The 15,012-nt window shown below is 37.1% G+C and overlaps 1 protein-coding gene across 3 annotated transcripts; it reads left to right on the forward strand.

The window, feature by feature from the left end:
* Positions 1-4,724: 4,724 nt before the first annotated feature.
* On the forward strand, positions 4,725-10,504 carry GPR85 (G protein-coupled receptor 85). Of its 3 annotated transcripts, none has more exons than XM_006073263.4 (3): positions 4,725-6,069; positions 6,256-6,373; positions 7,484-10,504. In XM_006073263.4, the coding sequence occupies exon 3, from the start codon at positions 7,654-7,656 to the stop codon at positions 8,764-8,766; it is 1,113 nt and encodes a 370-aa protein (XP_006073325.1). In that variant the 5' UTR covers positions 4,725-6,069; positions 6,256-6,373; positions 7,484-7,653; the 3' UTR covers positions 8,767-10,504. The 3 variants fall into 3 exon arrangements, with proteins under 3 accessions (XP_006073325.1, XP_006073326.1, XP_006073327.1); XM_006073264.4 differs by having other exon boundaries at positions 6,259-6,373; XM_006073265.4 differs by lacking the exon at positions 6,256-6,373.
* The last annotated feature ends 4,508 nt before the right edge of the window (positions 10,505-15,012 follow it).

Raw genomic sequence — 15,012 nt, forward strand, 5'->3', positions numbered from 1 at the left:
AACATTATTTTCAGCCATGCTTTAATGATGCCCATTTATCAAAAAGCTAAACACCACAAAAGCTTAAATAACGATAATCTGCTCATACCTATCATATAACTGGTGCTTATAATAATGGCCTTAATGCACTGTATCATTGAGGTAACCTCTGAGTAATCAAAGAAAAGAATGCCTTAGACTTCTTGAGTTTTTTAAATTATATTGCATTTTTATTCTGTGAAAATTTATAATCCATGTAAGATATGTATGACTCTTCATTAACCTGAATATTAAATTACATTTCCCAATTCTTAATTATTTTATGAGCACTCACTTTGCTTTCCTACCTTCCTCCAACACACACACACACACACACACACCCCCCACACTTATTCTCATGCTATACCCACATAGGTCACTTTTCTCTTTTACATGGTTGAAACTAACTCCATTTAAAAAAAAAAAGACAAAGAGACAATTTAAAATATTTTAATAGACCAAGGACCTTTGATCAAATCTCTAAAGTTTTACCAGACATGGTAGGGAAACTTGCATTTTCTTTCATTCACAGGATTACATTTAAATAATGTGTAGTAGAAGAAGAGTTTTAAAGACTTCCAGAAGAAAAAGGCATGCTATGCTTATTTAAATAACTTTCTGTTCACAAAACATCAAGAGAATTCATTAAAACCTTTATCACTAACAGTACTGTCATTAATAGCAAAATAATTTCTGAGTCTGACCCTATAAACCGCTAAACCTGTGCCCCTCACTTGTTAATCCCTTTCAATCTGACTTGCTTTTCTGAAACTGCTCTCTCCAAGGTTGCTAATGATTTCCTTACCACCAGATCCAATAATATCTTCTAACCCCTCATCCTTTTAAAACCTCCTAGATATAATTTATACTGATGACCACTCCCTCCTTGAGATTCTTTTCTCCCTCGGGGTCTGTGGCACTGGTGCTTCTTCCTTTCATTTTCTTCTAGCTCTGGTTCTTCCATGTTGCTTCTTGTTTCCTAAACGTAGGCATTCTTTTTGCTTTTTAGTTTGTTCACAAAGAGAAGAATGGGCATGTTTGTTTACTTATTTAACCTCAACTTTATCTATCAATGGGCTTCCCTGGTGGCTCAGACAGTAAAGAATCTGCCTGCAATGCAGAGACCCAGGTTTGATCCCTGGTTTGGGAAGATCCCCTGGAGAAGGAAATGGCTACCCACTCCAGTATTCTTACCTGGAGAATTCCATGGACAGAGGAGCCTGGCACACAGGGTCACAAAGAGCTGGACACAACTGATCAACACTTTCTCTCTCAAGAGTCTCACTTGGCAATGTTATCCATCAGTTAACCTACTTCTACCATCACCTACCTATAAGTGCTTCCTGAATCTGCAGTCTTCACTTCCAATTGCATATATGACAGCATTTAAATGTTCCACCAGCATTTCACATTCAATCTGTCTAAAATTAACTCATTATCTTCCTTACCAAACCAGGCCCCTCTTTTGTAACTTCAGCTCCCCCACGTTAGGGCTTCCCTGATGTTTCAGTGGGTAAAGAAACCGCCTGAAAGTCAGGAGACCTGGGTTCAATCCCTGGGTCGGGAAGATCCCCTGGAGAAGGGAATGGCAACCCACTCCAGTATTCTTGCCTGGAGAATCCCATGGACAGAGGAGCCGGGGGGCGGGGGTGGGGGGGTACAGTAGTCCATGGGTTGCTGAGTCAGCAGGACTGAGCCACTAACACTTTCACTTTCCCCCTAGTTAATGGCATCTCCTGAAGCTGAAACTCCAGTACTTTGGCCACCTCATGCGAAGAGTTGACTCACTGGAAAAGACTCTGATGCTGGGAGGGATTGGGGGCAGGAGGACAAGGGGACGACAGAGGATGAGATGGCTGGATGGCATCACCGACTCGATGGACGTGAGTTTCAGTGAACTCCGGAAGTTGGTAATAGACAGGGAGGCCTGGCGTGCTGCGATTCATGGGGTCGCAAAGAGTTGGACACAACTGAGCGACTGAACTGAACTGAACTGAACCTCTCAGTTATCCAAGCTCCAAACCTTAGAGTCAATTCTTATTCCTCAATTTCCTTTGCTTACCTGCCTAATCATTTGATTTTAAAAAAGAAAAAGAAACACAGCTTCTACCTCCTCTTACCCCGGATCTATCCCTTTGTCTCTGTTCATTCTACCTCCTCTACTTCTAACCAGTTCAGGCTTCCCCTACATTGATGCAACTGCTGTACACCAATCCTATCTCTTAATGTTTCATTTCTTGCAAGATCTAGCATAGTGATTTCTACAGAGTAACCTCAACAAATGTTTGTTAAATGAATTAAATAAAGGAAAAAGTTTTCAGAGAGCATGAAACTGTGAACAATAAAGATCAGAAAAGGTAAACTGCTAAGTTTTAAAGCCTGGATATTAAATTGGGAAGAAAGGTCTTAGAGATGATAACTTTAAAATTTTAAATATATTAACACTTGGTAGCCATTTTGTGACAGAGTAAAGAGAAAAATCTGACAAATGAATTTCTTTTATCATTTTGAAAAGAAACATGACATAGTCTTAATCCTTTAAAATTCCTTTAAATTCTAAAGAAATTTCACTGAGGTATTCACAATTATGATTATTCGAAATTCCAGAGGTATGATTTTTAAAATCTAGTGGCAATCTTTTAGGTATAGTATATTCTTTCATAATTTTGTTCCTCAAGCAGAATTCCCAAAGCCCTAACTTTCAGTAACTTAGATGTCAGTATGAAAAAGGTCATTTTTTTGGCCACAGATTAGGAGGTGAAAACCATTTTTAAAATAGAAATGCATACTCTCCCTTTCTGTTGGTCACTTGTTCTAGGTTAGTGAATTTTTTAAAATAATCTATTAAAAAATCCTTCTGTACAAAAATCCATAGTGAGAGTCATTCTTATCAAGATAACTTCCAGCAATTTTATGGAAGCTTCTTTTTCATATATAGCTTTAGATTTTAGTAACAGTTGGGGCTATCAAATATACACATTTTTAAATGTTTAGTGACAGCTTTAGAATGGAGAGAGAGTGCTTTAAATGAATGACTGCAAAATCTTTAGAAATTTATCCTAGCCTATATTCTCTGCATTTGGGAAGGATTGTTTACTTCCTGACACAGATTTTCACATAATGCATAGAATGAAAATCCTGCATTTGTCTATCATGAGATTGTGCATTTGGCAAAAATATGAAATGTCTGATTAATTTTTAAAAGAAGATAATTGCTACTTGAAATAAAATTATATATATTTATTATAAGAACCAAATTAAACAGATTGCATCAGTCTTCCTAATCCACTGATCAATATAGTAAATATAATATGCCAAGAGCTTGAAAATTTCTACATTTCTTCAAACTTTTAGAGTTCTTCAAGTGCAATGTACATAGTATTTTGCTGTTTGCTTTGTCTCTTTACTCTTAACCTGACAACCAATTTTTCTAAGTTTGGTGATATAAAAAGAAATTAGCTATGAACAAATAACGTTATGATCTGAACAACTGAAGTGATAATTTTATATCTGAGAATTTGTAGATGATATAAAGCTTTTGACTATTACTGTATTAAACATACTTTAAAAAAAAAAAAAACCTTGTTGGTGGAAGACTCAGACTTCAACGTTTTCTCCAGTGGAATTAATGAACTAAATGGAAAATATCTCATTAATTTCTTAAACCCCCTTGTGAGGCAAGAAAATGACATTCTCATCTAACAGCTGGAAAAACCGAACTAGTAGATGGAACTGCACTCAACTGCAAAGGAAAATAATAGCTTTAATATACCCTGAGTTGTGGATATGAAAGAATACTGCATACATGTAGTATTCCCTCCCTTATTTTTAAGGAATCAATACCTGCTTCTTAAAATTTAAGGAAAGTTAAACTCTTGGAACTTGGCCGTATACCTTTTTGCAAAGTAAATTATTGTCTCAAAGCCAGGCTGTGCAGTTACCCTTTAAATTTACTTTTAAAAAGTTTTTCCCTAAACCATACAACCTAAGATTGTACATATCATAGATTTTCAGCAAACTTATTTGTCACTTATCCTATAGCTTTTTTAAAACTGTAAAAATTCAGGAAATAATAACTCTTTGCAAAGTACATTGGGACAGTAATTGGGAAGTAACAACAAAATGAATTGATTTGTAGTTCTACAGAAATGAATTTGACATTTCACTTACAAGTTGCAAACCAATGTATAGTTCTAAACACTTCTGAATTTCCTTGTTTTGCGAAAAAGTAGAATGTTTCACTAGAATGGAAATGCCCTCAAGTTATTTCCAGTACTGCTGTAGAATTGATTTTTCTAGTTTAAGGGAATGCCAAAGTTAGGACATATATATATATATATATATATATATATATACACACACACACACACACACACACACACACATATACATACATGTATATTAATCATTATCTATTTTTCTTAACTGGGTTGAGGACATGGCAAAACAAATCAGGAAACTATAACTTTGTTTCAATATTACCAACATAGGGCTTTGTGTAATGACTGTGACATCATGACAGTGAAGTATTCAATTTTAAGCTTTAAACCAGAGAAAGCTTTACCTTGGTATGTCCAATAGAAATACAATATGCAAATTAACCCATATTATCTGTATGCTGATTGGCTTGAGTTCCCCCGAATGTCACAATCTCACCACCCAGCAATGAGGTATTTTACTGCTGTCTGGAGATCAAATTATTGCTGTACAGAAGATCTTTATTTTTTCTGTTTTATGAACAGATTATTATAAAGCAATAAGCATGCAGGAGGAGAAGCAGACCTTTTACCTTGGGAATTAATGAAAGCATTTCTGATCATTTTTTTGGAGGTGGGGAATTGTTTAAAATCTTATACCACCCCCACAAATTCTTCTGAAATGGTAAAATAAGGAAATGCATGATTCCAGAGACACGCTTAAGCACCCGGGTGTCAGGCTATGTGCTGTCTTGTGATATCATCGGACCTTTTGAACGGGTGTAAGTTTTATGAATCGTTATATTCCTAGTATTTTCTTCCGTAAAAACAAAGGGGAGAAGGAAACTCACACACAACTGCTTTAACATCATCAATCTATTGGTCAGTCGTACTTGCAAGAAAATAAAAAAAAGGCTGTTGCTTGGTGGGGTGGAATGCGAGGAATGGTCATTTAAAATTTGTGTATGCCTGATTCTACAGTCATTTTCGTCAAGGTAGAATGGACATAAATCATTTTGCAGTTTTCCTCTGAACTTAGCTTCTCCCTACTTAACGCGCATCTGCGTGCACTGGAGAACAGATGACTAACAAAGAAAGGGCTACCCTAACCTGGTTTCCCTTCTTCCCCATTGACAAGACTTTTCCTGACTGAGCTTTTTTTCTTTTAAAAAAATTTCTTTTCTTTCTTCTTTCTCTCCTCCTCCACCGCTTCCCTCCCCACCCCACCACCAGCCCCACCCCCACACCCCCCAGCTAACCTGCAAATGCAGTCAGCTGGAGAAATCATTAAAGAAGAAAGATAAAAGAAGCTGCCAATGCTTTGGACCACCCTAAAACAGCATGGGAAAAAAATGTTTGGGGAGAGCGGGGTTTCAGGAAGCTGAGGGCTGGGCAGGCACCCCCCAGCACCGGGATGCGCTGCCCTAAGGGAAGAGGGTGGGACTGAGGTCCTGAACTAGCCTTTCCAAATCCCCACACCAATGCAGGGAGGGAAAAGTTCAGAAGCAGCTACAGGGGACAGAAGCCCATTTTTACCAGTTCAACAGGACAGGACATTCAATAAACCCAGCCCGCTCTGGAAACGGGTCGGGGCTCCAGTTGGCTCCACAGAGGCAGAAGTAGCCCCTGCCGCCGCCCTCGCCACGGCTGCCGCCACCGCCGCGGCCCCTGCGTTACTGGGGGAGACGGTGCCGCTGCGACAGGGGAGGACGCGGCTGGAGCTCAAGGAGGCTCCATCGCGCAGGCGCCGCCGAGCCCTGCCTGGATGCTCAGTCAAGGCACTAAGGCAAAAAAAAAAATCAGCAATTTATAGAAAGAAGAAGCTATAGTCTGTCGGGATATCCAACACCAACAGGTAGGAGGATATACTCTCGGTTAAGTTTGGGGGGAGGGGGCGCACAGTGCTGATGAAACTGCAGGTTCACCGGGAAAGAGCCCTCCTTGAGTTTTTTTGTGTGTGGGTTTTGTGTGTGTGTGTGTGTGTGTGTGTGTTTTACAATAAACTGCATAATGGAAGTACATTCAGACAATGCATCTTCAGTAGGGCTTATTGAGAGCTCCATTTCTGGAAAGCGTTGCAAGACTGAGGAATATCGGACTGCGAATCACCGGGAACAGTTCCCTTGCAGCACAGAAGCAATCTCTCTCCCCATCTTCGCGTATGTAATGCATGTCTCTCTCCCCCTCCCCCTCCTCCACCCCCCCATTATAAATCCAGGGGTGGCGGATTTCAGGTTTCATAATGTTGCATGATGCGATCGGTATTTACCCGGGGATGTACCGGTGAGGAAATTAAAATCATCCAACGCAGTTTTGCCTGGGCTTCTATCAGCATATTCCAGGCAAGTGAGAAGTGGCAAAGGAAACATGCTTCGTGGGAATAACAGAGGAAACCGGTTTCCCTGGTGGGGTTCCCAAACACCTAGGAGACAATGTGCATTTTGTTTTAAAATGAAGCTACTTGCGATTTGCAACGAAGATTGTCAGTATAAATGGTAAAAGCTTAATTCCCCGAGAAATACAGGTTCATGTTAAATTCATTTGAAACCAGGCAGCCAAGGTTTACAAATGAAAGTGCATTATTCCTCTGGGTGTTTCCCTGACGAGTATTTACATTAACCATTTCTAATAATCATGTGGGTTTAAAAGAGAAAAGATTTGCCAGAAATGGGGGATGGGAAGGGAAGGGAAAGACAAAAGATTAAATCAAATCAAATCCTGGGACAAGTTCCTATGAATTTAGAAGTCTAATGTTGAAATTATGCTTTAAGACGAATCAACAAATATTCTTCTTATAACATGCAGCATGAAAAGTGGCTCTAGAGTTAAAAGATGTATTCTGCAAGGGTTCATTGGATCCATATCAGCAGAGAAGCTGCCGGGAAAACACTGACAGATACTAACAGACCTCAAATAAATGTGGGCAGTCTCCTGTCTCCTATTAGCGATCTTGTAGATTCCATTGCAACACCAGTGATTAATTCCTAGACTGGCATATTTTATGCTTGGGGAACATTTTATTCCTTCTCTCCTAAAGGTGCCCAATCAAATGTATGTTCTTTTAAATAGGGACATTTTAAAATTCATCTAGCTCAGAAAACTAAACAAGTCAATTCTCTGAAATCTCAAGCACAAATACTAAAGCAAATAATATTATTCAAAATTAAAACTTTATTTGCTTCCCCATAAATGAACAGCTCTATATTAGCACTGCCTGACATCATTTCTTGTTAACTTAAAAACTGATAGCTTTTTTTGTTTGTTTTCAGATATTCTGATGGCAAATCAAGTGAAAGAAAAGAGGAAGCATGACTGCAGATCAGATCCGTTCTCTTTGTGGATTACATTTTCAGTAAAATGTATGGATCTATCTTTTCCTTGTTCTTATATCTAGATCATGAGACTTGACTGAGGCTGTATCTTTATCCTCCATCCATCTATGGCGAACTATAGCCATGCAGCTGACAACATTTTGCAAAATCTCTCTCCTCTAACAGCCTTTCTGAAACTGACTTCCTTGGGTTTCATAATAGGAGTCAGCGTGGTGGGCAACCTTCTGATCTCCATTTTGCTCGTGAAAGATAAGACCTTGCATAGAGCACCTTACTACTTCCTGTTGGATCTTTGCTGTTCAGATATCCTCAGATCTGCAATTTGTTTCCCATTTGTATTCAACTCTGTCAAAAATGGCTCTTCTTGGACTTATGGGACTCTGACTTGCAAAGTGATTGCCTTTCTGGGGGTTTTGTCCTGTTTTCACACTGCTTTCATGCTCTTCTGTATCAGTGTCACCAGATACTTAGCTATCGCCCATCATCGCTTCTATACAAAGAGGCTGACCTTTTGGACGTGTCTGGCTGTGATCTGCATGGTGTGGACTCTGTCTGTGGCCATGGCATTTCCCCCAGTTTTAGATGTGGGCACTTACTCATTCATTAGGGAAGAGGATCAATGTACCTTCCAACACCGCTCCTTCAGGGCTAATGATTCCTTAGGATTTATGCTGCTCCTTGCCCTCATCCTCCTAGCTACACAGCTTGTCTACCTCAAGCTGATATTTTTTGTCCACGACCGAAGGAAAATGAAGCCAGTCCAGTTTGTAGCAGCAGTCAGCCAGAACTGGACTTTTCATGGTCCTGGAGCCAGTGGCCAGGCAGCTGCCAATTGGCTAGCAGGATTTGGAAGGGGTCCCACACCACCCACCTTGCTGGGCATCAGGCAAAATGCAAACACCACGAGCAGAAGAAGGCTATTGGTCTTAGATGAATTCAAAATGGAGAAAAGAATCAGCAGAATGTTCTATATAATGACTTTTCTCTTCTTAACCTTGTGGGGCCCCTACCTGGTGGCCTGTTATTGGAGAGTTTTTGCAAGAGGGCCTGTAGTACCAGGGGGATTTCTAACAGCTGCTGTCTGGATGAGTTTCGCCCAAGCAGGAATCAATCCTTTTGTCTGCATTTTCTCCAACAGGGAGCTGAGGCGCTGTTTCAGCACAACCCTTCTTTACTGCAGAAAATCCAGGTTACCAAGGGAACCTTACTGTGTTATATGAAGGAGCATCTGTAAATCTTTAGCCTTGTGAAACACTAACCTTCTCTGCTAAGCAATTGTGGCCTGTAGCCATTTCTTGAGAAGAAAATCAAGAATGGGATCGGCAGTTATAAGGATTTGGGCAACATTCTGCAGTCTTTGCAATAGTTCACCTATAATCCTATTTTAAATCTCAGAGTGATCCTGCTGACTGCCAGCGAAGGTTTGTAATTAAGAAAGGACTGAACCACTGCCCTAAGTTTCTTTATGTGGTTGAAAACTAGATAATGAAAGTAGCAGGTGCTAAGTATCAGTGCTAAATGCTGTGTATATGACTACTTATGAAAAAACATCAAAAAAAAAACCAATTAGCATTGGACATCTTAATAAATTAAGTTGACATGAGGTAAATGTGTTGATAAAAAACTAATTTTAGAAGTTTGAAGACTTTAAAACATTTCATACTATTATTGTTTTGCAAGGACTAAAATATTTGGGGACTTAAAGTACTGTAATAACTAAAGACATGCCATGAATTAATTGGATTATCACTTTTAAAAAATCGCCTTGTAAGTTTTGGGGAGCATTCCAAAGCAGTATATTGGTTCCAATTATAGTTTACTTTTTTGTATTAATACATTACTATTTCTAAATACCGCTTTCCTTATCTACTAGTGAAATTGCTAGCATTGAACTATGTGGTTTTTGTTGATTTGGTATAAAGTTTTTTCTAATTCATCTATATTTTATGAATACTAGATATTGGTCTGGGAGGCAACATTAATGGTACCAACCAGTCACAATTGAACAGTTCTAATAATGCAGAATAAACACATGTTGCCTTAAAGGGTTATCTAGTATCTTTCATCTTATTTAGTATTGGAGCAAATTGGAGTCAGGGGAAACTGAATCAGTAACTGGTCATGGTCATGCATCTGGAAGTGCATGGACGATCATTTAACACTCTTTTTCCTTTTTCCTCACATGATTTCAAAATTAAGGTGCACATCACTGGAATAATGAAATTTTCTTCTGAGGTGTGCTACCCATTCTAGTGTGTTCTAAGAAGCAGGCAGTTGATGTGTGTTTATATTTTAAGTCGGCTGTTAAGGGGAGACCACAGCCTTAGTATGACATCTTGCACAATTTGTGAAGCATTTATTCTACCGAAGGCACAGTCTTGTTTATACTTTCTGCACATTCAGTGTATTGGTCGTTTAAATTATTTCAGTTTTAACTTGTGAAAGCTTATAATATAATTTCTGGTATTTTAGAAATACATTAGAGTCTGTGAGTCTCATTCTTTAAGATACAGATGTGTGAATTTCAATATAAAGTTGCATTTGCCAAAATTTACTTGTGTAGCCTGTTACTTTTCTTGAAATAAATTTTACATTTTTGGCACTTAATTTTTCTTACCAGGGAGGCAAGCACAAAATAGCAAGACTAGCTCTATTATAGTTTTGTTTTGTTTTTTATTTTTGTAGCTACTTTATATTGTGGAACTGGAAATGCATGAATGAAAGGGAGTATAAAGCTGACAAATAATAATGTCTGCAAAAGCATTATTTGGTAGCTTATCATACTTATTTATTCTTACAAGCCAGAATATTTAAAGATGTAAACCTGCTTAGCTGGTTGGTTCAGAATTTTAATATAGACATCACATTTTAATTTGGGCCATGGTGGAAATCTTGGATTCTAAATATATAACTTGTAAAAAGAATGGTTTATAATTACATTATGACAAAAACAGAAAAGTTGTTATTGCTTTTGTTTGTTTGGGGTTTTTATTTTATTTTTTTATTGGTACCTGAAAAATAAGATTAGGAATCTAGTGAAACAGAATCATTTATTGCTATAGTGTTTCTGTAAAGAACATCAATATAAATATAAGTAAGGAAAAAGAAATAATTGAAATATCTCAATGATATATGCAGTTTAGCTCATATAAGGGCCACTCAAGCCATGATATAATAAGCACTTTGTTTGAACTCATTTTTACTTTATACTGGACCTGAGACAAAATTTAATATACAACAGTGAATTGAATCTAGCAATAAAGACCCCTTTTTAGTACTAAATTATTATCTAAAATACAATAAAGGAAATGTTATTGAAAGATATTCTGATAACATGTTTCCAATTCAAAAAGTTTACAGTGGAGACATAACTACCACAAGTGTATTTATAAAGAACTTTGCTGAGAGGTTCAAATATCACCAGCAATCAGGAGAAAATTCAGCAATGATTTTGAGGCCAGCGAGACCTGGTTTTCTGAACACTGGCCTCTGTTATATGAGAAAAAAATCTGAGGCGTGGATTAAGACTAGGGAACTGGGGAGTCAACAGCAACAAGCAAGTGGGGTTGCCTGATTCTACCTAGCTATCTGGAATAACACATTCCAACAGCTTAGGTACGTGATCAGCCCCAGTGATCAGTGAATAATACTGAACTATAGTGACTCTCATTTAAGCTTACTCTTGACTAGCTTGGTATTTCAGGTGAAGGGGCAAGCAGTGGGTGAGATACATCCCCAGTTAATCATACTATTTATAAGTCAATGAGTAATGGTAGCAATCATATAAAATAAAAGTCTGCTTCAGTGTCTTAATGACCAAATCACATTATCTATTTTGGTACTCATTCCAATATTCAATATTTTGAAACAGTTGTAACTAATTCAATTTGGAAATGTTACTAATCTGCAACCCATAAAAATACATTCCCACTGGGGAGTTCAACTTCCTTGTGAGAAAAACCTATTATCAATAATAATGTGTCCCTCTAGGACTAATTATATCTGAGTTGAACAGGCTTTAAATTGTTTTCCTTAATAGTGGTGATGTGTTTGCATGGATGTGTCTACACTATCTCATCTGGTTCCTTTTGTACACAGTGGGTTTAATTGTGAGATACCTGGCTGGAGCTAGGCTTCCAGTTTATAACTGTGAAATCCTATGTAGATATTAACTGAGGCAGAAGGAGGTGAGTAACTTGTTCAGTTTCTCATATTGGCTCCATTTAAATAATACAAAATTAATCACAGTAATAAGTTGTAGCAACAAGTTACAAGTGTTACAATAGTAAATGTTTCTAAGATAGACTTGGTAATAATAACTGTAAATGGACTGTTTTCCATTTTTCCTTCAGTGCCTTATCACTTGTCTTTTCCCAGTATTCCCTGGGGTCTTTTATACATCAACTCCCTCAACTCAGAGGGAAGCCTCCCTATTCTGCTCAAGTTTCATGTATATGAATCACTGTGCTGTGTTTTGGAACCCTGAGTTTCCAGTTATTAGTGACAGCAAACCCTGAGTGTTAAAAGTTCTCCCATGTCCTGACTCTCCACTTCCACTTAAGAGACATTTCAATTCCTTCAAGAGAGAGGGAGGTGGTATTCTTCCATACTTGCACCTTCCTGCAACTTAGCATGAGAATGCCTAGGTAAAGTGCAATCAAAAGAAAGCACTAAAATGCTAACTCCCATGGTGCTCAAGCAAAGATAGAAATAACCAGTGAAACAGGTTACATGTCTTTCATTATGAAGGCATGCTACTCCTTCAATGTTTTTCTTATTCCTTACTGTAGATACAACAAAACTCCCTACCTCACCCTCATCAGCTGAAAAGTTTATTTGGCCTCCAAAATTTACTTCTATTGCAAATACAATGAAATGTACAATTAGAGACATATCCTTTTCAGCTAAGTCATACAATAGTGAGTTGTGTTGCAAAGGGAATTACTGTAGGAGAGCTGCAAACAGAACCAAAACCCTTCCTTTCTGCGTTTCACATTAAATATATTTACTTTGTTCTATTCTTTATTCCACATATAGCATAAACTATATTGTTACTAAAGCAGAACAAAAACTCTAGCTTATATTAACTATATGAAAAATAAAATTTAAAAGATGACAAATGGCAGTGTTTCAAATACTGGCTAAACACAAGGTGAATGGTTCCCAGAATTATGGGTTATTTAAGATTCTAAAATCATGTGAGTTTATTTTTATATGCAAAAATGAATCACTTTCATGTTTGTTAATATTCTCTTTTAAATGCTTTTAATGGAAATTGCAGGGTCTACTAAAACAATTGTCTGTTGCTGACTTTTTTTGCTGTTGTTCTTGATTCTAAGCATGCTAGTGTTCTATGACTTTCCTAATTTTCTCACAAGCTTTTTTTAATACTATATTAAAGTGATGGAATTGCTCAATTCTGAGGCACAAGTTCAAAATTAGTCTATACAGTGGTTCAAACTAAGGTAGCATTTGGAAATGGCTGGATTATTTTTTATCATCAGTCGAAGCAGTCATAAAAGCTAAAGGGCTATTGAGAACTGGGGTGATGAAGAAAAGATTGTTTGGCTAACTCATTTTGCCATTTACTGCATTGTAACAAGCTCTAAAAAATATATTTAAACCAAGAGGCTTTAAATTTATAAAAGGATTATATAAACAAGATCTTGTTTTTAAAAATAGAGAAACAATTTTTCTATCATCCCCTTTTGCTAGGGGGATGATGTCCATTACTGCTCAAAAAGCTATTAAAGCCAGTTTTCCTCCCACCAAATTAGGCAGTTAATACAGGGGCTGGAGCACTTAAGGCCCCAGAGGAAAGTAAAGAGTGTGTTTCCCTCTGAGTGACTGTGAAAAAAAAGGCCTTAAAGGAGTCACAGGTAGTTTGCGGCTTGAAATTATTCATTCACACCCGGCATTCTTTCTGGTACCTCATCATCCTCAGAAAGACACAGGGTCTTGGCTTAGAGGCAGAAAACAGTTCTTTTTTTAATCTGTGTATTTGGAAACTTATAGATTCTTGATACAAGTATTAAAATTGACATTGTAATGCATGTCCTGAATTACTGGGTTTTGAATAGACAATAAAATATCATTTAACTTATATGGATGTTCAAGATCATGTCAATAATGATCATTGGGAAGTAAATCATTTACTATATCATGGGGGAAAGTTATTATATTATTTTAAAAACTTTAAAGCTGAACTGATAATTGAGTTTCAACTAGCTAAAGGTAATTGGTTGTTTCTTTTCATAGCTTTAAGAAAGAAAAAATTGAACTAGATGAAAGAGAAGTTTATTTTTTCTCCTCTATCCAAAACAATGTTGAATTGAGAGATCTCATTTTCTTCAGGGGAAAAAAGGAAATTTTTGATCATTTTTAGTAAGCATTTTTACTTAGATATAATTCAATTCAGCAATCATTTATTGTGTGCCTATTGCATTTATGATCTTGGGCAACTTACTTAACCTTTCTATGTCTCCTCAAGGGAAAAGGGATAACAGAACATACATCCTGGGGTTATGGAAAGGATTCAACGAGGGCATCCTTATGAAGCCCTTAGAAGGAAGTCTGGCATCTTAAATAAATTTTAATTTTTACTGATTCATAGTTCACCATCTAGCAGCAGAGAACAAATTATGAGACAATGTGATAAGTGCTGTAAGAGAGATATGTGAGATAAGTGTAAGAGAAACACAGACAAGCAATTAACTCTGTGAAGATGGGAGAAGGAAGGTGAGATAGAAGAGGTAGCAGCTGAACTCAGTCTTGAAGGATAATTTTAAATTTATCTACTTGACAAAGTTAGGAAAGCCATTTCAGAGACAGGAAATAATAAAATGAGCAAACTGTAGATCAACATAAGTATCCACTATTAATCAGAAAAGTTTAATGTGGTGTGGCTGAGCCTTTGGTGCCTGGAAGAGGAGGACTGCAATAGCAAGGAGATTAAAAAGCATAAGATTTGGAAGTTCAAGTCCTTATTCTATATCCCTTACTATCTTTATGATCTTAAAAACAGTTTATTAAACTCTTTGAGTCTCAATTTGCTCACCTGTAAATGGAATAAGTAGCAGCAATCACAATATTTTTGAAGATTGTGCTTTGAAGATCAAAAATGAGATGATAATAATAATTATTATTAAGTACTTTGTGCTGAAGACAGTTTTAAACACTTTTCATATATGAATTCACTTGATTATCACAATAAGCAGATGCTATTATAATCTGTACTTTACAAATGAAGAAACTGAAGCACAGAGAGCTTAAGTAACTTGCATAAAGTAGTAATAGGGAAAAAAATGGATGTAAAGTACTGAGAACAGCGTGCAGCCAAGATTGACCATTCAGTAAATACTGGCTATTATTATCGTTGTTGCTTCTGTTATTGCTATTGCTATTGTTCATTTTAACAAAATAACTGTAAAAGGTTAAAGATTAATGGGAGCTGAAGTAATTGAGCA

The sequence above is a fragment of the Bubalus bubalis genome, chromosome 8 (assembly GCF_019923935.1).
Source record: "Bubalus bubalis isolate 160015118507 breed Murrah chromosome 8, NDDB_SH_1, whole genome shotgun sequence".
NCBI lineage: Eukaryota > Metazoa > Chordata > Mammalia > Artiodactyla > Bovidae > Bubalus > Bubalus bubalis.